The sequence below is a fragment of the Manis pentadactyla genome, chromosome 4 (assembly GCF_030020395.1).
Source record: "Manis pentadactyla isolate mManPen7 chromosome 4, mManPen7.hap1, whole genome shotgun sequence".
Classification (NCBI taxonomy): domain Eukaryota; kingdom Metazoa; phylum Chordata; class Mammalia; order Pholidota; family Manidae; genus Manis; species Manis pentadactyla.
This window is the reverse complement of record NC_080022.1, coordinates 125,641,947-125,663,800: the sequence shown is the minus strand read 5'-3', so window position 1 is coordinate 125,663,800 and position 21,854 is coordinate 125,641,947. Positions and strand designations below refer to the sequence as shown.

The 21,854-nt window shown below is 49.3% G+C and overlaps 1 protein-coding gene and 1 long non-coding RNA gene across 6 annotated transcripts in view; one reads left to right on the top strand and one right to left on the bottom strand.

Moving 5' to 3' along the window:
- LOC130683434 (uncharacterized) overlaps nucleotides 1-21,854 on the bottom strand; it is a 428,515-nt gene that overhangs the window by 120,546 nt on the left and 286,115 nt on the right. The gene's annotated exons all lie outside the window — the stretch shown is intronic.
- ARHGAP44 (Rho GTPase activating protein 44) overlaps nucleotides 1-21,854 on the top strand; it is a 200,395-nt gene that overhangs the window by 177,917 nt on the left and 624 nt on the right. Inside the window, exons 17-22 of one of the 4 annotated variants that reach the window (XM_036920693.2) lie at nucleotides 10,202-10,219; nucleotides 10,884-11,105; nucleotides 14,500-14,657; nucleotides 16,184-16,564; nucleotides 18,514-18,562; nucleotides 21,016-21,153. In XM_036920693.2, the coding sequence (XP_036776588.2) occupies nucleotides 10,202-10,219; nucleotides 10,884-11,105; nucleotides 14,500-14,657; nucleotides 16,184-16,564; nucleotides 18,514-18,521 (787 nt within the window). In that variant the 3' untranslated portion in view covers nucleotides 18,522-18,562; nucleotides 21,016-21,153. Of the gene's footprint in view, nucleotides 1-10,201; nucleotides 10,220-10,883; nucleotides 11,106-14,499; nucleotides 14,658-16,183; nucleotides 16,565-18,513; nucleotides 18,563-21,015; nucleotides 21,844-21,854 lie in introns of those variants that run through there. The other 3 variants (XM_036920690.2, XM_036920691.2, XM_036920695.2) reach the window with 3 other exon arrangements.

Sequence of the window (21,854 nt, the reverse complement as noted above, 5' to 3'; positions counted from 1 at the left end):
AGTGTCCCCATCACACACTGCACTTCTTCCCTTGATCAGCCTGTTTTATATTTTTTATCTTTTTTTGCATTTTTTTAAAATTAAAGTATAATTGATATAAATCTTATGAAGATTTCACATGAGCAATGTTGTGGTCACTTCATTCACCCATATTATCGAGTCCCCCCTCCACCCCATTACAGTCACTGTCCATCAGCATAGTAAGATGCTAGAGAGTCACTACTTGTCTTCTCTGTGCTATACTGCCTTCCCCATGACCCCCACACATGGTGTACATGTGTGCCAATCATAATGCTCCTCAATCCCCTTCTGCCTCCCCAACCACCCTTGCCTACCCCTCCCCTTTGGTTACTTCTAGTCCCTTCTTTGAGTCTGTGAGTCTGTTGCTATTTTGTTCCTTCGGTTTTGCTTCATTGTTATACTCCACAAATGAGGGAAATCGTTTGGTACTTGTTTTTCTCCATGTGGCTTATTTTACTGTGCATAATACCCTCCATCTCCATCCATGTTGTTGCAAGTGGTAGTGTTATGGAAAATATTGGAAAAACCTGGACTGATTCACTGATGGAAGAACCAAGTGGCACTCGGAGGTCTTGGAGTGTTGAGGTTTATTTTACACCGGTGGGCTCAGAGGGGAGTAATCTCCCAAGGTCTGAGCCCCAAACAAAGGCAAGGGGAGCAATATATATCTTTCTACTTCCTTATCTGCAACATTTCTATGTGCACAGTGAGCAAGCAAGGGGGAGTGAGTTTAGGGAGTGAGCTTAGGGAGTGAGTGCCTGGCAGAGCGGGAATTAAGGGAGTGTTCTCTTTTTGCTGAGAAGCAGAAGGGAGCCACGTGGTCTAGATTGCTGTCCTTGTAAATTTTTCCCTATCAGTAGGATTTATTCTTCTTATGGCTGAATAGTATTCCATTGTGTTTACATACCACATCTTCTTTATCCATTCATCTACTGATGGATACTTAGCTTGCTGCCATATCTTGGCTATTGTAAAGAGTGCTGCAGTAAACTTATGGGTGCATATCTCTTTTTGAATCCAGAATCTTGTTTTCCTTAGGTAAATTCCTAGGAGTGGAATTACTGAGGCAAATGGTATTTCTATTTTTAGTTTTTTGAGGAATCTCCATATTGCTTTCCACAGTGGTTGAACTAATTTACATTCCCACCAACAGTGTAGGAGGGTTCCCCTTTCTCTGTATCCTCGCCAGCATTTGTTGTTTCTTCTCTTTTGGCTGTTGGCCATCCTAACTGGTGTGAGATATTATCTCATTGTGGTTTTAATTTGCATTTTTTTCCTGTGCCTGTTGGCCATCTGAATTTCTTCTTTGGAGAAGTGTCTGTTCATATCCTCTGCCCATTGTTTAATTGGGTTATTCACTTTTTGAGTGTTGAGGCATGTGGGTTCTTTATATATTTTGGATGTTAACCCCTTATCGGATATGTCATTTACAAATATATTCTCCCACACTGTAGGATGCCTTTGTGTTATACTGAGAGTGTCCTTTGCTGTACAGAAGCTTTTTAGTTTGATGTAGCCCCATTGTTCATTTTTGCTTTTGTTTCCCTTGCCCAAGGAAATGTGTCCAGGGAAAAGTTGCTCATGTTTATACTTAGGAGATTTTTGCCTACGTTTTCTTCTAAGAGTTTTATGGTTTCATGACTTACATTCAGGTCTTTGATCCATTTCAAGTTTACTTTTGCATATGCAGTTATATAATAATCCAGTTTCATTCTCTTGGATGTAGCTGTCCAGTTTTGCCAACACCAGTTGTTGAAGAAGCTGTCATTTTCCCCATTGTATATCCATGGATCCTTTATCATATATTAATTGACAATACATGCTTGGATTTATGTCTGGGCTCTCTGTTCTTTTCCATTCATCTATGGATCTGTTCTTGTGCCAATACCAAATTGTCTTGATTACTGTGGCTTTGTAGTAGAGCTTCAAGTTGGGGAGCATAATCCCCCAGCGTTATTCTTCCTTTTCAGGATTGCTTTAGCTGTTTGGGGTCTTTTGTGGTTCCATATGAATTTTAGAACTATTTGTTCTAATTCATTGAAGAATGCTATTGGTATTTTGATACGGATTGCATTGCATCTGTACATTGCTTTAGGCAAGATGGCCATTTTGACAATATTAATTCTTCCTATCCATGAGCATGGGATGTATTTCCATTTATTGGTGTCTTCTTTAATTTCTTTCCTAAGTGTCTTATAGTTTTCAGGGCATACGTCCTTCACTTCCTTAGTTAGGTTTATTCCTAGGTATTTTATTCTTTTTGATGCAATTGTGAATGGAATTGTTTTCCTGATTTCTCTTTCTGTTAGTTCATCATTAGTGTATAGGAATGCAACAGATTTCTATGTATTAATTTTGTATCCTGCAACTTTGCTGAATTCAGTTATTCATTATAATAGTTTTGGGGTGGATTTTTCAGGTTTTTTATGTACAATATCGCATCATCTACAAACAGTGACAGTTTAACTATTTCCTTACCAATCTGGATGCCTTTTATTTCTTTGTGTTGTCTGATTGCTGTGGCTAGGACGTCCAGTACTATGTTGAGTAAAAGTGGTGAGAGAGGGCACCCTTGTATTGTTCCCGACCTTAAAGGAAAAGCTTTCAGCTTTTCACTGTTAAGTATGATGTTGGCTGTGGGTTTGTCATCTATGGCCTTTATAATGTTGAGTTACTTGCCCTCAATACCCATTTTGTTGAGAGTTTTTATCATGAATGGATGTTGAATTTTGTCAAATGCTTTTTTGGCTTCTATGGAGATTGTCATGTCCTTTTTGTTGATGTGCTGGATGATGTTGATGGATTTTTGAATATTGTACCATCCTTGCATCCCTGGAATAAATCCCACTTGATCATGATGGATGATCTTTTGATGTATTTTTGAATTCAGTTTGCTAATGTTTTGTTGAAGATTTTTGCATCTATGTTCATCAGGGATATTGGTCTGTAATTTTCTTTTTCTTTTCTTTTTTGTGGTGTCTTTGTCTGATTTTGGTATTAGAGTGATGCTGGCCTCATAGAATGAGTTTGGATGTATTCCCTCCTCTTCTATTTTTTGGAAAACTTTAAGGAGAATAGGTATTAGGTCTTCTCTAAATGTTTGATAAAATTCAGTGTGAAGCCATCTGGTCCAGGGGTTTTGTTCTTAGGTAGTTTTTTGATTACCAATTCAATTTCCTTGCTGGAATTGGTCTGTTCAGATTTTCTGTTTCTTCTTGGGTCAGTCTTGGAAGGTTGTATTTTTCTGGAAAGTTGTCCATTTCTTCTAGTTTATCCAATTTGTTAGCATATAATTTTTCATAGTATTCTCTAATAATTCTTTGTATTTCTGTGGTGTCTGTATTTTTCCTTTCTCATTTCTGATTCTGTTTATGTGTGTAGACTCTCTTTTTTTCTTGATAAGTCTGGCCAGGGGTTTATCTATTTTGTTTACTTTCTCAAAGAACCAGCTCCTGGTTTTATTGATTCTTTCTATTTTATTCTTCTCAATTATATTCATTTCTGCTCTGATCTTTATTATGTTCCTCCTTGTACTGACTTTGGGACTCATTTATTCTTCTTTTTCTAGTTTCATAAATTGTGAGTTTAAACTGTTCATTGGGATTGTTCTTCTTTCTTCAGATAAGCCCATATTGCAATATCCTTCCCTCTTAGAATGGCCTTCGCTGTGTCTCACAGATTTTTTTTTTTTTTTTAGGGAGTTGAGTTGTTTTCATTTGTCTCCATATATTGAGTGATCTCTGTTTTTATTTGATCTTTGAACCACTGATTATTTAGGAACATGTTCTTAAGCTTCCATGTGTTTGTGCGCTTTTTTGTTTTCTTTGCATAATTTATTTCTAGTTTCATACCTTTGTGATCTGAGAAGCTAGTTGGTACAATGTCAGTCTTTCTGAATTTACTGAGGCTCTTTTTGTGACCTAGTATGTGGTCTATTCTGGAGAATGTTCCATGTGCACTTGAGAAGAATGTGTATCCTGTTGCTTTTGGATGTAGAGTTCTATAGATGTCTATTAGATCCATCTGTTCTAGTGGGCTGTTCAGTGCCTCTGTGTCCTTACTTATTTTCTGTCTGGTGGGTCTGTCCTTTGGAGTGAGTGGCATGTTGAAGTCTCCTAAAATGAATGCATTCCATTCTATTTCCCCCTGTTATTCTGTTAGTATTTGTTTCACATATTTAGGTGCTCCTGATTTGGGTACATACATATTTATAATGGTTACATCCCCTTGTTAGACTCATCCCTTTATCATTATGTAATGTTCTTCTTTTTCTCTTGTTACTTTCTTCTTTTTTGAAGTCTGTTTTGTCTGATACAAGTACTGCAACTTCTGCTTTTTTTTTTTTTTATTGTTTGCATGAAATATCTTTTTCCATCCCTTCACTTTTAGTCTGTGTATGTCTTTGGGTTTGAAGTGAGTTTCTTGTAGGCATCTTATAGCTCAGTCTTTTTTTTTTTAATCCATCCTGTAACTCTATGTCTTTCGATTGGTACATTCAGTCTATTTACGTTTAAGGTGATTATCGGTAGATATGTACTTATTGCCATTGTAGGCTTTAGATTCGTGGTAGGTTCATGGGCCATTTCTTTACTATATAACAGTCTTACTTAACTTGCTTGCTTATTATGCTATTTCATACACAATCTAGATGGTTTTTTATTCTCTTTTCTTTTCTTTTCCTCCTCCATTCTTTATATATTAGATGTTATATTCTCTACTCTTTGTGTATCCCTTGCCTGACTTTGTGGGTAGTCAGTTTAATTTTGCCTTTGCTTAGTAATTAATTGGTCTGCTTCCTTTACTGTGGTTTTATTTCCTCTATTGAGAGCTGTTTAGCCTTAGGAGCACCTCCGTCTATAACTATCTCTCCGAAATACACTGTAGATATGGTTTGTAGGAGGTAGATTCCCTCAACTTTTGCTTATCTGGAGATTGTTTAATCCGTGCTTCACATTTAAATGATAATCTTGCCAGATAGAGTACTCTTGGCTTGAGGCCTTTGTGTTTCATTGCATTAAATATATCATGCTATTCCCTTTTGGCCTATAAGGTTTCTGTTGAGAAGTCTGATGATATCCTGATGGGTTTTCCTTTGTATGTGATCTTTTTTTTCTGTCTCTGGCTGCTTTTAATAATCTGTCCTTATCCTTGATCTTTGCCATTTGTGTTATATGTCTTGGTGTTGTCTTCCTTGGGTCCCTTTTTTTGGGAGATCTGTGCACTTCCATGGCCTGAGACGCTATTTCCTTTCCCAGATTAGGGAATTTTTCAGCAATTATTTCCTCAAAGACACTTTGTATCCTTTTTTCTCTCTCTTCTTTTTCTGGTTCCCTATAACCTGAATATTGTTCCATTTGGATTGATCACACAGTTCTCTTACTATTCTTTCATTCCTAGAGATCCTTTTTTTCTCTCTGTGCCTCAACTTCTTTGTATTCCTGTCCTATAATTTCTATTGCACTTACCATCTCCTCTACCTTATCTAATCTGCTTTTAAATCCCTCCATTATATGTTTCATTTCAGATACTGTATTTTTCAAAGTTTCTCTCTCTTTCTTGGAGTCCTCCCTGAGATCTTGAATATTTTTCTATAGCTCCATGAACATGTTTCTGATTTTTATTTTGAAATCTTGATACCAAGGAGATTGGTGATTTCAGTGTCACTTAGCCTTCTTTCTGGTGTTTGAGGGATTTTGGTTTGTACAAAATTATTTGGCTGTTTCATATTTCTAATGATTATTATGGAACAATAACTTTGTGTAGGCGGTGCCCTCTAGTACCCAGAAGCTCAATTCGCTGGAGCTGCCCAGCACCTGGAGCAATGGTGGGGATCACAGGCAAGTGCCAGTGACTGCCAGGAAGAAAGCACTCTTCCTGCTTCCAGGCTGCAGTGCCTGTCTCCACTGCCAGGGCCATTGGGCCAAGTGTGCAGTCAGGAGCCTTTGCATTATGCCCCTGTAGCTGCCATAGGTGGAGCACCCTCCATCTGACCTGGAGTGATGGCAGGAGTTGCAGGTGAGCAGACTAGTGCCTTCCGAGTACAAAGAGTCCCTTCCTGCTTCCTGGCTGCAGTGCCTGCCTCCACTGTTAGGGCCAGGGGTTGAGTGTGCAGGGAGGAGCCTCTATGCTATACCCCTGTAGCTGCTGTAGGTGGAGCCACCCTCTGGCTGGCCTGGCGCCATGGCGGGAACAGCAGGTTTGTGAACCAGTGCCAGCCAGGAGGAAGGAACGACAGGCTGAATATCATGGTGGGGGGCCTCAGGTCTGTGTTGTCAACCAGGAGGATGGAGCGCCTGAAGTTCCCAAAAGTTCCCAACCTGCTGGACTGGGTGTGCCAGGATGATTTTGTCCACCTGTCCTTTCTCCTGAGCAGCAAGCTCTGTGTAATCCTTGCTCCTTTTGCAGCCCTCTCACTGTTGGGAAGTCTTTCAAAATTACCACCTTTCTTCTATCCTGGAGCATCCCATTGTGGGACTTGCTCTCCACAAGCGGTTAGAATCTCAGTCTCTCCGAGTATTCTGCCTGTTTTTGCTTTCTAACCCCACTAATCTCCAGAGCACCATGTAATGTGGGTTTGGGCTCCCAGAGCAGATCTCCAGGGGTGGGTGTTTAGCAGTCCTGGGTTTTTGCTACCTCCCCATTCTGTTTCTCTTCCTCTCGTTGGTGAGCTGGGGTGGAGGGAGGGCTTGGGTCCTGCTGGATCACAGCTTTGCTACTTTACCGTTTTCGATGAGGTCTTTTCCCTTCCCCAGATGTAGACTGTCTGTTGCAGTTTTCCCTCCGTTCACTCTTTCAGGATTAGTTGTATGTGTTGTATTTTTTTGTTATGTGTGGTTTTGGGATGACGTTTCTGCCTCATTTCTCACACCACCATGTTTTTCCACCCCCTACACTGATCAGCCTGTTTTAGCCTCTTTTGCTATGGGGATTAAAAAAAAAAATCAGCTGTTCTTGGCACCTACAAGGGAAGGGCATCATCACTGTGAAGGCTACCATGTACCGGTTTCTTCCTAGGTACCAAGTGATTTGTGCACACGGTTGTATTTGTTATTCTTTACAACAGCCTTAAGGAGGAGGGGTATGATCACCCCATTCACAGAGGATGATCAGAGAAACTAGATGTTAAGGAACTCACCATGTCACACAGTTACTAGTGAGAGAAGCAGAGTCAGACCTCAGTGCCCTCTTTCCAAAGCCCATGCTTTGCCCATACGGTGTACCACTCCCGGGAAGAGCTGGGATGAGCAGAGCGGGGCAGCTGCCGCTCCAGCTCCACACAGTCCAGCTACAGACCTTCAACGTCCTTCTGTCCATTTGCTGATGATAGTCTGCATGTCCAACTTGTCGACCCCATAACATACGTTTGTGTAGCTAGACAGCTGCTGTACAGGGCACATCCCTTGTTTCCTGACTCTCACACATGGTCACAATTCGTTGCAAGACCACTGGGCTCCTCCTCCAGGTAGTGGTCGATGTGCTAAATGTATCTTAGCTCAGTCATTTATGAAGTACCTTCATGAGAATCTGGAGGCTGGATAGGAGTCATTAGCCCCGTTCTGTAGATGAGAGAGCTCTTCTGAGTCATTGAATGGTTCAGCAGGGTCTAGAGGCCTGGATTGTCCAGAACCTATTCCATGATACAGTGTCTCATGAAAAAAATACAAAGTGTGGCTTATGGTAAGTTCCATACCATATATGGGCCTGGTGGACTGGCAGGCATCAAACAGGGCAGATTGTAGGCCAGAGGGACGACCTTGCCAAGGGGAGGATTTGTTACCTGGCCTTCCACACATGAATTCCACTGATGAACAGGTGAATTTCCTGCTCCTTGTCTTCTTACCTTCAAAGAGAGCAGCGGGAGAGAAGCATGTGAGGGTCAGACCCCTACGGGCAGTGGCGGGTTCACCTGCGGCCACCCTGCTCCACCTCCCTGAAGACCCAGAAAGCCCAGACGGGAGGCTTGCCTGAGGTCGCCTCCACGCCCCTGCCATGTGCTCCTGCCTACTGCTTGTTGATTTCTAAACCCTTTGCTGTTTAGAGGTTCTTCCTGGCCACTGGCTTCTTGATTTCACCTTGATTCATCTCTAAAGGGATCTGTAAAGCAGGTTCCTCTAACTTTTCCTCAGAAGCGGTGGGTCATGGGTAATCCTTGACACCCCAACTGCCCTTCTATACCTATGTGCTAGTTTCTAACTGAGCCAGTACTCTTTTGATTAATTGCACTTCCATTTTACCTCTTCCTTGTAAACACAGTTGGGTTATTTGGTTCTGGCTACTGTTTCTTATTTCTGTGTTAAAAGAATGAACAGAAACTTGTGAACTGCTTACATGACCTTCCGGTTGAATCCCTCCCTCTTCTCAGAGCTTCCCCTCTGCAGTGTGCCCAGCCATTGTACAGGTTTTGTCTCTGGGTTGAGTTTTATCTAGACATGGAAGCTTTCAATATGCTCTTTACTTACACCAATTTGCTCCTCAAAGTAAATGCGTGTTTTGTCTTCCGAGAGCATTCTGCTGCCGTTGTGATCGATTCATGCTGCAAAGCCTTTTATTACTTTTTGAAAACATCAATGAGCACCTGATGCATGTTCTCTGTGAACATGTCATGCTGGCTTCCATCAGAAAGTAATTTCAGCTGGGAAATGGTAGTTATATATGGCACAGTGGTCTCTCTGTAACAGCAGAAGTGAAGGTTTGACCCTTAGTTCTTGGTTTCTGACAGTTTGCCACTGATACTTAGCAGGACTCACTTGGTTCCTACCCTACGCCCTAGCGGGCTCCTCCACTCGGAAACGAGGAGACCGCCAGGTAGCCTGCCGTCTCAGGTTGCTGACGCTAGAAGATGCCGTTGGAAGGACGAGGCATCCCCCACCAACTGTGATCCCAAAGCTCATGCCTTCCCCTGCCCCACTTAAATGAGAAGGGTGTTTCTGACTGAAAGAGAATAGGGTAAGGAAAAGAGGGTGAGACCTACATCCTTTTAGGGTTCCTTTTGTTGATCACCATGGAAACATCTCCTACATGCCTGCCACCCTTGCTGACCATCACAACTAAGTGCCGTCAGTTCTCTTCCACAACTGGAATATTAAGCTTTTTGCTTTTTCATCCTGATAAATACCAGAGCCCAAAGAGCATAGTTTATACTCCCTGGCAGCCCGCTTTAAAGATCAGGGGATGCAACTGGGCCCTGTCTCAGAGCTGTGAGTGACATCTAAGAGTGATTCTGGATTTCTCATAGAGGGTGCTAATGTATTGGTGGGGGGATCACAGACCCCTAGAGGACTCAAAAGCTGTGGGTCTTGGAAAGAGATGGCCTCTGCCCCCCAGGAGCTTTATCAGAGCTGTGCGAGGGAGATAAGAAATAGTAACAATGGCATTAGACATGAAAGGTGTCTGGGGAGCCTGTGGAGGAGAGGAAGCTGTCCCCCTCCCAGAGTGTACCCTGTTTTTAGCACTTCTCACAGTGCCCATGGCTGCAGGCTCCGCCCTGAGGCATGTGTCCTTAAAGGACCCAAATCCCACCTGCTCCAGCCAGTCTCCAAACGTGAACCTTTTTCTGGTAAATCTTGGCCGCACATCTCCACAGTAAATATGACCTTTTAGATAGGCAGGATTTAATGGTTTAAAAGCACCATGCTTCTGACCAGCATGAGTGAGAGTGTGCACAGGATAGCCCTCATACCCACACCCCATGCATATACATGGTAGGGACACGCTGGCCAGGAGTGTATGCTCCCTGCTTGAATGTCTGTCTCCCCTCAGTACTGGGAAGTATTCACTCTTTCCTTAGACCATGAAGGCTTTAACTAGGTACACAGTACTGGCTACCTCCTGGACTGGAGGAAAGGGAATCAACCACCTTCTAAATCATGTAACTTGGAGCAGGTGGCTACTTCTGCTGAGAATTTTTCTCCCTTATAAGGCACTCTCCCCCGACCCCTCCACATGCCCCCATCAGCTTGGCAGCTTCTCTCTTTATTCACCTGTGAGCTTGGCAGGCTATGGTGTTCACTACACAAATAGAATAGTCACTTTAAGTAGAAAGACCAACTAAATTGAAACAGTGCCATGGCACAATAAGAGCCCCATGCTCAGACCCTGACCTTGACAAGAGACAGCCTGTATGTCCAAAGGCAGGCACAGTTTTTTCGACACTAATATCTGTATGTTTCTGTCCCTGCAGCCTTAGGAAAATCCAAAGGTACAGTATCCTTGGGTAGCTACGAGGCCATGTTCAGTCTCTGAAAACTCAGCAAGCTGTGCCTAGTGAGCTCTGCGGGAGGGTGAATGTGCCATGTTTGGTTGCTTGGGCCGACTTACTTAAAGCTGTGTTCCCATCCTTAAAACTTGAGTCGGAGCCGAGTGACCAGAGGCGTGATCAGCACCTCCTTGCCATGTAGAGGGCAGGTGCAGCCTGCAACCGGTGGCAGCTGGGCCAGGGTCCTGGGGCTGGTCCTGTGCCCTAGTCCTCGAGTGACGAGGAGGAGGGCAGATACTCAGGCTGTGCTGCTGGCTGGCGCCGTGCTCTCTGATGCAGCCAGTCCCTGTCCTGCCCCCTCCACCTGCCACTTGGGAGGAGTGTGTGCCCCCGAGAGGCTGCGTCTGCTCTGAGGGAAGCTTGGGTCCCATGCCCGGCCCCGCCCAGCTGGCTTCGCAGAGGGTGGAAGCCGCGGGCGTGAGGCTGGGCCGGGGCGGCGGGATGCTGGGAGCGGCGGGCGGCCTGGCCGCCCGGGCCAGGAGGGGGCTAAGGCTGCGCTGCTGCTCTCCCAGCCGGACGTGCTTGAATGTGTCCGCTTCGTAGGGGTGGGGTGTAGCTCCTGCCCTGTCATGCGTGGGTAAGCAGGTGTTTTTGTGTCCCTCGCTAGCGTGGGCGTGAGGGTCATGGACACTTCCTGGGTGGCTCGAAGAGGCTCGTCGGCTGGCAGGAAGGCCTCCTGTACGCCACCCACCGTGCAGCCCCCCGCGCCGCCCGCCGAGCTGGTCGTGCCGCTGCCGTCGCCCCTGCCTGAGCAGCCCCCTGATGGCACCTCCGTGCCCTCGCTCTCGCCATCTGGCCTGGGCCTGCAGCCCGGCGCTGAGCGGATCAGGTAAGTGGCCACTGCCGCCCGGGGTCCCCGTCTGGCTCTGCTGCACCTGCTCCAGACCAGGCTGCTCGGATAACCTCCTTTCCCCCATTTTGAAGCATTGTGTGTGGCTTTCTGCATCTGCTGGCCACACGTCACTCGTCAGATTACCCAGAACCGCATCCCCACGCCGACCTGTCGGGTGGCAGCTTGCTGAAGCAGTGCGAGAAATCCACGTCGCAGCTCTCCTTTCCCGCTTCCCCATGCCATGGCCATTCACTGACTTTGACATCGAGATGTCCCATGTTTCTCCCTTCCTCTCCTGACCTTTACATTCATAGTGACCATTTTTTATTGCTAAGGTGGGTGCAGATTAGAGAAGAATGGGAGGTCAGGTGCTCATGCTGGGGACCTTTGCAGCAGCCACAGGGTTGTATTTCCATTCTTTAAGGGGAAGGAGGAAAAGGGGACAGTCTCTCATGAGCCCATCACTCATTCAGTGAACATGTACGGAGGACCGTGCCCACCCACAGCCGACGGTGCAGTCTGTGCCCTTAAGGCAAACCTGTTCCAGTGAGCAAATGCACAGGCAGTGTGAGCGCCCTGTCACACCAGGGTGGCAGGGCAAGGTGGCCTTCCTTGGCCCTTCCTTGATGGGTGCTGTTTGTTTCACTGGCCCTTCCTTGATGGGTGCTGTTTGTTTCATGTAGAAGGTATTTTCCCTGTGAAATTGGGACATGACAAGAGGAAAAGGGGACAGTCATAGAGTTTGGGGTGGGGACACTGATACTGGGTATGCGTGAGTTGTTGTTGGGGGCTCCCACTCAGGACCAGAGGATGCTGGTCTGGCTGTGTCCACTTGACAGAAGAGCAAGTTCAGTGGGCAGGCAGAGGTTGATGGTTATGGCCGGAGAAGCTGGTGAGGAGGAAACGGGCAAACGATTAGCTGGAATGCTTCCCTTTTGGACACTCATTAGTATCCTGATTCCCCATCCTGATTCCCCATCTCTGAGACTTGGTGCCAAACAGTATTTGGCATATAAATGATATTTCTAGAAAATGCCCTTCCAAGCTGGCTTTCCCCAGGCTCTGAAGGTGGTCCCGAATCACTAAAGATGGGTGGCCTCACAGAGTCCCTCACAGGCAGGGAACATCGCCCACTGGCTCAGGTATTTAAAAGGTCATGCGCTGCAGTGGACCACCGTCTCTCTGGGGTTAGCAGCTCGGAAGCATTTCCTTTGGATGTCACTGTTCTTATTTGTCTTGTGCCCTCCTTTTCTCTCCCCATCTGGATTCTTCCCAGTACAAATGGGTGTTCCATTGGTTTTTTTGTTTGTTTTTGTCTGTTTCCTGGACATTTGCAGCCCAGATGGTGTTTCCTCTGGTTGCCGGATTCCTGTTATGGCTCCTCCTCCCCTGAGGATGGCAGGCCCCCCACCTCTCTCTGGCTCTCTCCAGCCTCCCCATTCCCCGCCCAGGCCCACCCCCTTCAGGCCTGGTGGCTCTCCACACCCCACTCATCAGCTTGACGTTAGTTCTACTCCCAAACTCTGCTTCCTGCCCCTTCACACCTCAGCTCACTGAGTCCCATGTCCCCAGAACTAACCTGTCCTTGAGCGTGCTAACCCACCTTGTTCATCTAGCTCCTCCTAACCACCTTACACCCCACCTCACCCCACTGTGTCCGCCACACCTGTGCTGGAGGGAGCGGAGTGAGGCTAAGTAGGTAAATACTTGTTTCTGTGGTGGGGAGTGTGCCGGGGGAGGGAAAGAGAAGGGTTAGCTTGGTTCCTAGATGCCCTGGACAGATGGCTCATCTCTCCAAAGGCAGGCTGGAGCATCTAGTACCCATGAAGAAGCACATTTTTCGATTGTTTTGTGTTTCCTTTTGTTGTTTTATGTTAGCTTCCTCTAGGTGGTGGCAGAGATGGATGTAAGAGCAGACAGATATCTGGCATCAATACGTGGGTGCCTGGTGACTTTGGCCTGAAGAGGAAGAAAAGACAAGTTCTTGCCGGGGGAGTGGGACAAGGGTTTTCTGGGGTGGTGGGGGCGGTTCTTATTCTTCATGAACAGACTAGGGGAAAGTAGGGGAAAGGATCGCCGCTCCGCTGGTCCCTCTGGACCAAATGGCTTTTTCCTTGAGGAAAGACCTCATCCCAACAAGGAGAGAATTGACTGCTCCCTTGAGGCGCCCTCCCCTTCATTCCTGCATGTGGGAAAACTAGTTGGACTTACAGTGTCTGCTGTTGCAGCCCAGGTCCCTGGGTCCTTGTCCCCCTGCCTTGCTACCCATGCCCCAGTGGGAATGAGTGGTGCATTCCCAGCTGTTTGATATTTGGAGTGTCTTGGTAAACTTAGAGAGTAAATGTGTTGTAGCTGCTTTAGTGGGGAAGAAATAGCCATTGTGGAGGATTTAGGTTCACACACTCCCCATGCCCTACCTGTGGGCATCAAAGTCAGAGTAGGTTCTAGCAAGGGTGACAGTTCCCAAATCCAAACTCACCTCCCCTGCTTGCTGGGGCAGCCTGGAGCATTATGTTGAACTGAGTGCAAACCCCATGGGGTAAACCTGGAGCTCGATTAGCAATGTCTGCTGTATGTGGTGGGTTGGGGGATGGGGAGTCGGCCATGTATTTGCTGTCCCTGGTCTGTGGAGTGAAGTTGAGTAGAGTGCTTTTCACACATGCTTTATCCTTAGGACAGTGCCTGAGGAAGAGCCAGCAGTGAAGGATGAATCCTCTTTAGGACATGGTGACCGAGGGTGTCCCTTTATCAATTTGAGGGACTCCGGGGGCCCTCACTGCCATTGGCCCTCACCCCCCTCCAAGGCTGGAGGGCTGGCCTCAGTTGGGAGCACAGCCTGGGTCTGTGTCAACCCTGTCGCTTGCTGGGATCTGATAAGGGTGGGTTCCAGAATCTCTCCCCTGCTTGGGGCATGGTGGGGGCTCAGGAGAAGCAGCTAGAGGGCCATGGCCCTAAGGCGTGGCCTTGTGCACCACCCTTCGGCACAGGGACCCTAAGAAGTCCTCTGAGCTCTGGCATACTGTGGATGCAGAAGCAACAAGAGCGCTTAGGCATGCCAGTTTCAGGATGTCCAGAATCCACAGGTTGATCACAGGATAGGGTGGGGATGCTCAAGGGCCCTGACTCCCAGCACTCAGTCTCCTAGTGGAGAGGCAGCTGGCAGCGACTGCCACGGGGTGGAGACAGTGGAACCCAGGCCCCAGAACCCAAGAAGGAACAGTCAGTCCCATGTGGAAGCATCATTGGCGGCTTTAAGAAGGGCCCCAGAGAGACCATAGCGGGGACAGTCTTGAGCTGGCCCAGAGGGATACGTAGGCTTGCAGCTCCCAAGGCCGGTGTGGCCTTGCCTGAACTCAGGGGTTCTCTGCTGTCTCATGTGCTTGTGTTCCAGCACTTCTAAAAGCAAGGAGCTTTCTCCAGGCTCTGGGCAGAAAGGAAGTCCAGGCTCCAGCCAGGGGGCACTGTGTGCAGGGGTGCAGCCAGGGGCACAACTGGGCACCAGTCCCAGCCAGCCGCCTGCAGACCAGAGCCCTCACACTCTCCGGAAAGGTACGCCTCTGCCACACACCCCCCACCTTCCACATTGGTCTCAGGATGGGGATAGCTGTTACATTGCTGAAAACTCATTTCTCTCAATTAGCATGGATATTTAGAAAATGCAGGGCTTAGTGAGAAAATGCCTGGCTGGGCATTAGAGCTTTTGCAAGTTAACCAACTCCAAGAGGGATCACTTCATCATTATGCCTCGGTTTATTCAGTTGAACAGCAGGCCCTTTGGGAGCATATATAGGGCATTGCTTCCTATAGACCAAGACCTCTGTGCATAGATCATTGCCCAGGATGACGTGTGTCTTTCCCGGACACTGCTGGGCCCACTACCATCCTTTAAGATGCTGTGTGAAGTCTTCGGCAGGAGCCCCCCAACCAGGGCTGAGCACAGCTGCCTACCTCTGGCATTGCAGAATGTGACACAGGATTGTTTCTACAGGAGTCCTGACCTTCGCTAGTTCTGTTTCGGAAGACCTGGTAGTTTCCACACTGACCACAAGCCACTCATCCTGGAATCTGCCACTGGAACACACTATAAAAGGACCAGTTATTTTCTCTGAAATGATTTGCAGAAGCTAAAGACATGCTCATGGATGGGGCATTTCATAATGGTGATGTTTCATAAATAGGGAGCTGCCCAGAATGTGAATTTACCTGAACCTTGTTTGCCTTCTCCTTATGTCAACCTTTAGCCAAATCTCCAGCTTGTTTGAAATAGTGTATGGATGGATTTGGTCAGGGCTCAGGCCTCCCAGCTTGCAGGTGTGGCTACAGCACCAGGACTTGTGTCTCAGTCCACCTTGCCACATCACTGGCCATCCCGTAACATGATTAAGAAATGGAACAAGAAAAATCAGAGCAAGGCATTAGGGGCAGGGCAATGATGGGCTTAGAAAACGCAGTAGATCTGCACATCCACATCCAGAGGGTGTGACTGTCTGTCGAAAGACAAACACCTGGGAGGCAAGGGCTCAGGACTGTGGGAGGAACAGACAGAGCATGGAGACACTGGATGTTTGTGGCCGGGGACTTGGTCGTACGTGACTGTGCTGGAGTCCAGAGCCTCCAGGCAGGTTCAGCCAAAAGCTAGGTCGGCCGTCCTGAGACGCCTGTACCCCTGGTTCATGCCATGTGTGGGGCAGAGTCAGTGTCCTCTCTTAGAATCTGTGTTGCTGGCTCGCCCCTCCTCAGAGCGTCTGCAGACGCCTTACGGCTCTCTAGGGCTGAAGACCCTGGGATCAGCCGCTGCCTGTGGGTGGGACACCCAGTTTGGCTGGGGTGGAGGGGTATAGATCAGGCAGGAATCCAGAGAAAAGGGGAGAAATTAGTGAACAGATGGAAGATATAAACACTCACAGTTCTAGGTGGATTTTTTAAATGTGTATTGGCTGCTCTCCAGGTGCCAAGAACACCCAGAGAGGTGCTGGGATGTGGGGTAGGAGAGGTGCTGAAGGGTGTGCCTACAGGCCGCACAGACCATGGGCTTCCTTTAACTCCCTTGTGTGCTGTTGTGTTTTATCTTTCAGTCTCCAAGAAGCTGGCACCAATACCCCCCAAGGTCCCCTTCGGCCAGCCGGGACCTCTGACTGAGCAGTCCGCTGGCCAGCCATCCCCGCTCAGCCTGTCTCCTACCCCACCGAGTACCCCTTCGCCCTACGGACTGGGTTTCCCCCAGGGGCACTCTGTGGCCTCAGGCCAGCTCTCCCCAGCTGCTGCAGCTCCCCCACTGGCCTCTCCTTCAGCCTTCACAAGCACTTTAAGCAAATCACGGCCCACCCCTAAGCCCCGGCAGAGGCCCAGCCTGCCGCCACCTCAGCCTCCCACAGTCAGCCTCTCGGCCTCCAGTCCACAGTCCACGGAGCACCCTGTGCTGGATGGCATGTCCCCTGGGGAAAGCATGTCCACAGGTAACCAAGCCACGGCTCCCTCAGGGCTTTCCACAGACAGGAGCAAAGTGTGCCGAGTTGGGGGCTGCTAGTGCCCCTGGCAGTGAACAAAGCCCCATGTGCCATGGGCTGGCTGCTCTGGTACCATGCATAGTGGCCCAGATGGGCTCCCCAGGAGCCCCTGATGGGGCCACTGGGCAGTAGCCCCAGAGGCCAGGCTGTCCTGCAGAGGTGCTTCTTAGATTTCGCCCAGCTGGATGCCCACCAGCCTAGGGTCCCAGTCCTGCTCCAAACTTGGGGCTAGTGTGCCCTGTCTGCCTGCACAGTGCTCTGGAGAGGCTGGGAGCCAGATGATGGTCACAGAACAGCTGGCTTCAAAACACAGGTGAGGTGTTTGGGGCTCCCTTGGACAGAGCTCAAGCACCCAAACAGGTACAAACCTTATCTTGAGAGCAGAGGCTAGGAACCAAAGTCATTTTTTCCCTATGAATAAAATATGCCTTATTAAAAAAAATGTATTACTAGCAATATATATTTATAGAAGGGTCAGTTTCAGGAAAACCACTGGTCAGGTTCTTTGAGGAGCTAATTGGACAAGGCCACAACTACTACATTTAGCTTTGCTTTCGATTTAAACTCAAACATGGAGCTATTTTCCTCCAGAGAAGTAGTTAAGCATGCAATCACAGACCTACACATTTAGAAAAAAATACTTGTTAGTTGGAAAAAGAGTACGTTTTTTAAACGTCTCCCTAGACACTTTGACCACATAAGATTAGAGACTCGGGGCATGTCTGTGGTGACCACTGAAGTGCCTGTAGCTTTATCCTAGTTCAGCGAGGCAGGCAGAGCTGAGCTGGGTCTTGGAATAGAGCCAACCCACCATTTCTCAGGGCGGCAGGGCCTGCGCACATCTGCTGAGATTTGTCCCAAGTAGCAGAAGGTGAGGTGGCTTGGGATGGATCACACACACCACACAGACACGTGCGTACTAGACATATGCCACCCACACCACACACTGCAGATACACGCACACACAAATACACATCATATACACATCCACTGTATGTCACACCACACACACACACACAGGTGTACAGTGAAGTCCTAAGTCCCAGAGGCACTGGGACCTCTCACAAGAATTGTGCTTTGATCCCCATGTTCCCCAAGGCTAATGTCCATTTCCTGTGGTTGCGGGGTGGGGGCTGGTGAGCCTAGGGGTCTGCTCCTTGCCATCTATGAAAAGGTTAGTCCATTGCAGTGTTTGTGAAGGGTCAGGAGATTTAAATATTGTGGGGAGCAACCGTCTGGCAATTTGGCTGCTTTACTTTTGAATGTGATTAGTGATGAAGGTACAGCTGCTGTCATCTGCCCCGAGGCTTAGAAAAATTTAAGGAAATTCCTCCTTGAAAGTCAGTGGGCACTGCCTCCCACTGGCTGCTCTGGGTGGTAATGTGCATTTCCTGAATGAGCCCTTGATGGGAGGCAGCAGCGCCCTACTGCGCTTGGGGCTCATGGTCACACCCCAGGACTTTGTCCCCCAAATCGAGGGGCTGCTCCTCCCAACACACCCCGACATCTAGCCACCCCATGGTAGCAGTGCTACAGGAAGCTGCACAGTGAGCCAAGGACATCTTGAAGGCAAAACAGCAACACAAAGAGGAGAGATTGGGGACAAAAAGGAGGCACAGACAGCACTGGGGGACAGTGCCCATGAGCGGGTGAGAAGGGTGATGACCCACTTTCCCTGAGCAAGTTAGGAGCTGCTGACCTGGAATTAGTAATGGGCCCTGCACCCCAGTCTGTTCAGTGTTCTGTGGCGTGTTGGTCTGTCCGTCTGTGCAGGTCTCTAAGCCAGTGTAGGATCTGTGACTTGGTGTGGCCCCTGACTGTGATACTTGGCATAGTTCTACGATGTTGTTTCCTCATGTTTATTCCTTTCTCCAAATCCTGTCCTTGTGTTCTTGCAGCCGTGTGACATGAGTGGCACAGTTTGGATACATGTGAGGGGGCTTCAGGGTAAGCAGCCCCAGCCGGGCCTCCCCTCCTCTCACCCTGGCCGGCTGACCGCAGCTCTGCTCTGCCCTGCATGTGGCTCAGACAACCGCATGGCCGCTTCCCTCCCACGGCCTCCCCAGCCTCGGCAGGAGCCACCTGTCCATGAGCTCATGCAACTTCTGGGGCTCACTGGCCATTGTTCTTTCTTTTCATTAGGCTATGGAGAGAAAGCAGACAGGCCTAGGTCACCTCTCACCTTCTCTGTCCCCTGATTCACCTGATCTCAGCCCCTCTCTCCCTCTCCCTCTGGTTTAGCATCGAAGGGGTAGCAGATCTGTTCCTCAGGGCAGACCTTTGTGTCACTGGGTTGCGCAGTGTCCTGGGGCAAACCTGCCATGTACACCAGTGCTAGGGAGGCGTCTCCCATGGGAAAGCCCTCCCCCACAGCGCCCAGTCCACCACATGGCCTGCAGCCTGGGCTCGGGAGCCGTGATCTCCACGTACAGACGTAAATTCTGACCTGTCCTGGGGACTGAGACAACTGGAAGATTCCAGATAATCCACAGTATTAAATCCATCCCAAGCTTATTTTTTTCCCAGTATGTATGGCCAGCCAGATCTCTCTGTCCAATTCAATAAAATATATTGGGAGCATTTATACCAGTTTCTGTCCCATCTCCTCCCCCTATAAAGAGTAGGTGTTAAAAGTGAAACCGAGGCAAGAATGTAAAAAGCCAGGGTGAATCAGGTGTTTTGCTTCAATAAAAAGTGGGGATCCAGAGTAAGCCGTGGGCTTACTCCTCCCCCATACCTCGGCCCCCAGCACCTCTGAACGCCACTGAGCCTGAGGCCCTGCTGAGACCTGTGGCAGGCAGGGCACGAGGGTGCCCACACACAGCTCTCAGGCACTTCTGGAGCTGCCTCTGTGAGAAACCAGCTTCTCTCCCCCTGGTAGCGTCAGTAGGGACAGCACGCCATAAATCCTGCTCCCTGGTGGCAGGACCTGCCCCCCCACCCCTCAGGGTCTGTCTAAGGGAAAACCGGGGCAAACAGCTGAGTGGCTCATCCTGAGTGTCTGTTCTGGGCTGGGCATGCTCCAAACACTCGGTGCTGTTGTGGTCAGACCCGTCCTTGCCCTTGGTTATTCCCGTTTGGCTGCTGGGACACAGGGAAGTAAGAAACCTTGTCCAGGGTAACACTCCCACCAGAGACAGGGATTCTGAACCCAGGCTGCATGCAGGGGCCCCTGCAGTGAGGGCAGGGCACAGGCAAGCCCAGAGCCCACACTTGTCCTCAGCTCCAGGAGCAAGTGGCACGGGTGGGGCTGAGCCTCAGATCCCTGCGCTCTGCTCCATCTGCAGCAGAGGGCAGGCAGGTTCCAATGACATTCTGTTCTGGGGACAGGGTGAGGGAGAAGGGCCTTCCTAGAACGTCCGTGTTTGTCTGATGTCATTTAAGATGGTGTCCAAATGTCTGTCTGTCCACTTGGTGCGGTAGGCCTCAGGCTGAGTGTTCCACAAAACGGTAACAGCCACCGTCCAGCGCCCAAGCAGCCCCTTTGTAGGTGCACTTCCTGTCCCCCGGCGTGCTGCACTGGGCCCGGGTCAACAGCCTGGCAAAGCGAAGGCCAGAAACAAATGGGTCGAGGGGTTAGAACACGATGGCGTCCACGTTTGTGGCTCCATCGTGTTGTTAGCCTGGTGCAGGCCCCCAGGAGTCAGCTGGCTCAGCCTCCCAGCGTGGCTGCAGCCATAGCCCCACCACCACTGTGGACCTTAGACTTAGCTGCTGGCCCTCGACTTTGCTGACTCACAGATGGCCTGAATGCCAGATGCTGAGCCATCACCTCAGGTGCAGTCCCCTGACCACCTGCCAGAATGACTTTCTAGTGCCCCCAGCAAGGGTGCGACTCGGTCTTAGTGCTGAGGTGGGCAGGTTTGCAGGGAGCAGTGCACCCCAGCCTCACCAGGGTCCTGAGGGACAGACACCCTATGCCTCGCACCACCCATCCCACTGAAATGCACTGTCTTCAGGTCTTAGGGTGAGGGCACTGTCTCAGGATCCCCTCGTTCACTCATGGACTCAGGAGAGTGGGGTGCTTCTCCACTGCCTCATACTCTGTCAACTTTAGGGAACTAAAAGCAGCCTTGAAACCCCACCCCCAGCCCAAAAGTTGTCACTGAGCCCCGCCCAGAAAGCTGCTTTCTTACTGAGACTCAAGCTAGGGGTATATGACGGCCGGCCACGGGGCTTTTCTGGTGGTCTGGGCAGAATCCGGACTCCAGGCCCACAGCTTGTGAGGTAGCGCAAAGCGGCCGCACCTGTCCTGAGCCTGCAGTAAATGCCCGACCGGCCCCCGCGTGAGCTAGCTCTCCAGTGACCAGCACGCTGCTTCCTAATGCTGTCTGCTTGCCATCAGCGTGTCCTGAGCCAGAAGCCCCTTTTCAGCCACTTCTCTCTCTGCCGACTTCCAGATCTTGTCCACTTTGACATCCCCTCCATCCACGTAGAGCTCGGGTCGGCGCTCCGCCTGGGTCCCCTGGAGCACCCGCGGCGGCCCTCGGTGACTGACAAGAGGGACTCGGAGGAGGAGTCTGAGAGCACCGCCCTCTGACGGGGCGCCCCGCCCCTGCCCCGCCTGTGCGCACCTGGGCCTGCCGACCGGCTGCGTTGGCTCTTTGCTGTCACTGCCGACGCCAGCTTGGAGCTTTGCAGAAAACTCTCGTTTCCGGCCCGTGTGGCAAATGGTGGTGGTGCGGATTTTGTTTGTTCCCTTCAGGTGGTGACTTTGGCCTTTTGTTTATCTTTGCCTTTTGACTTTGTGCCTATTTTGATCCATTCTCAGCCTCCATGCCAAGAAACACCCTTCTCCACCCAAAGGCTTGCCCATCAGAATGTTCTTTGCAGTGGGGGGAGTAAAGGGCAGCCACGTGTACTCTGATGGCAAGTTAATGGCTACAGGACGGAAACAGGAGCACAGGGCACCCCTTCACTCACAGCGGACTGGGTCTGGAATGTAGAAGTCCTGGGCACTGACTTCTCCCTGCTGTACAAGGAGGGGCCAGCCAGGGTACACACCTTGAAGGCCACCCTCATTCCATGGGCCCCCAAGTAAATGGCGTAAAACAAACTTTCACTTCCTAACAGATTTTCCCCCACATTGTCTGTGACTACCTTACCATTTTATACTTCTCTGAATTTAAAAAATGATCTTGAGGGTGTCTGAAGGGCCCAAGGATAGCTCCTCACACTCCCCACCAAAAACATCAGATGTTTGACATGATTCCACGGACCCCGCCTCCGTGAGGCACCC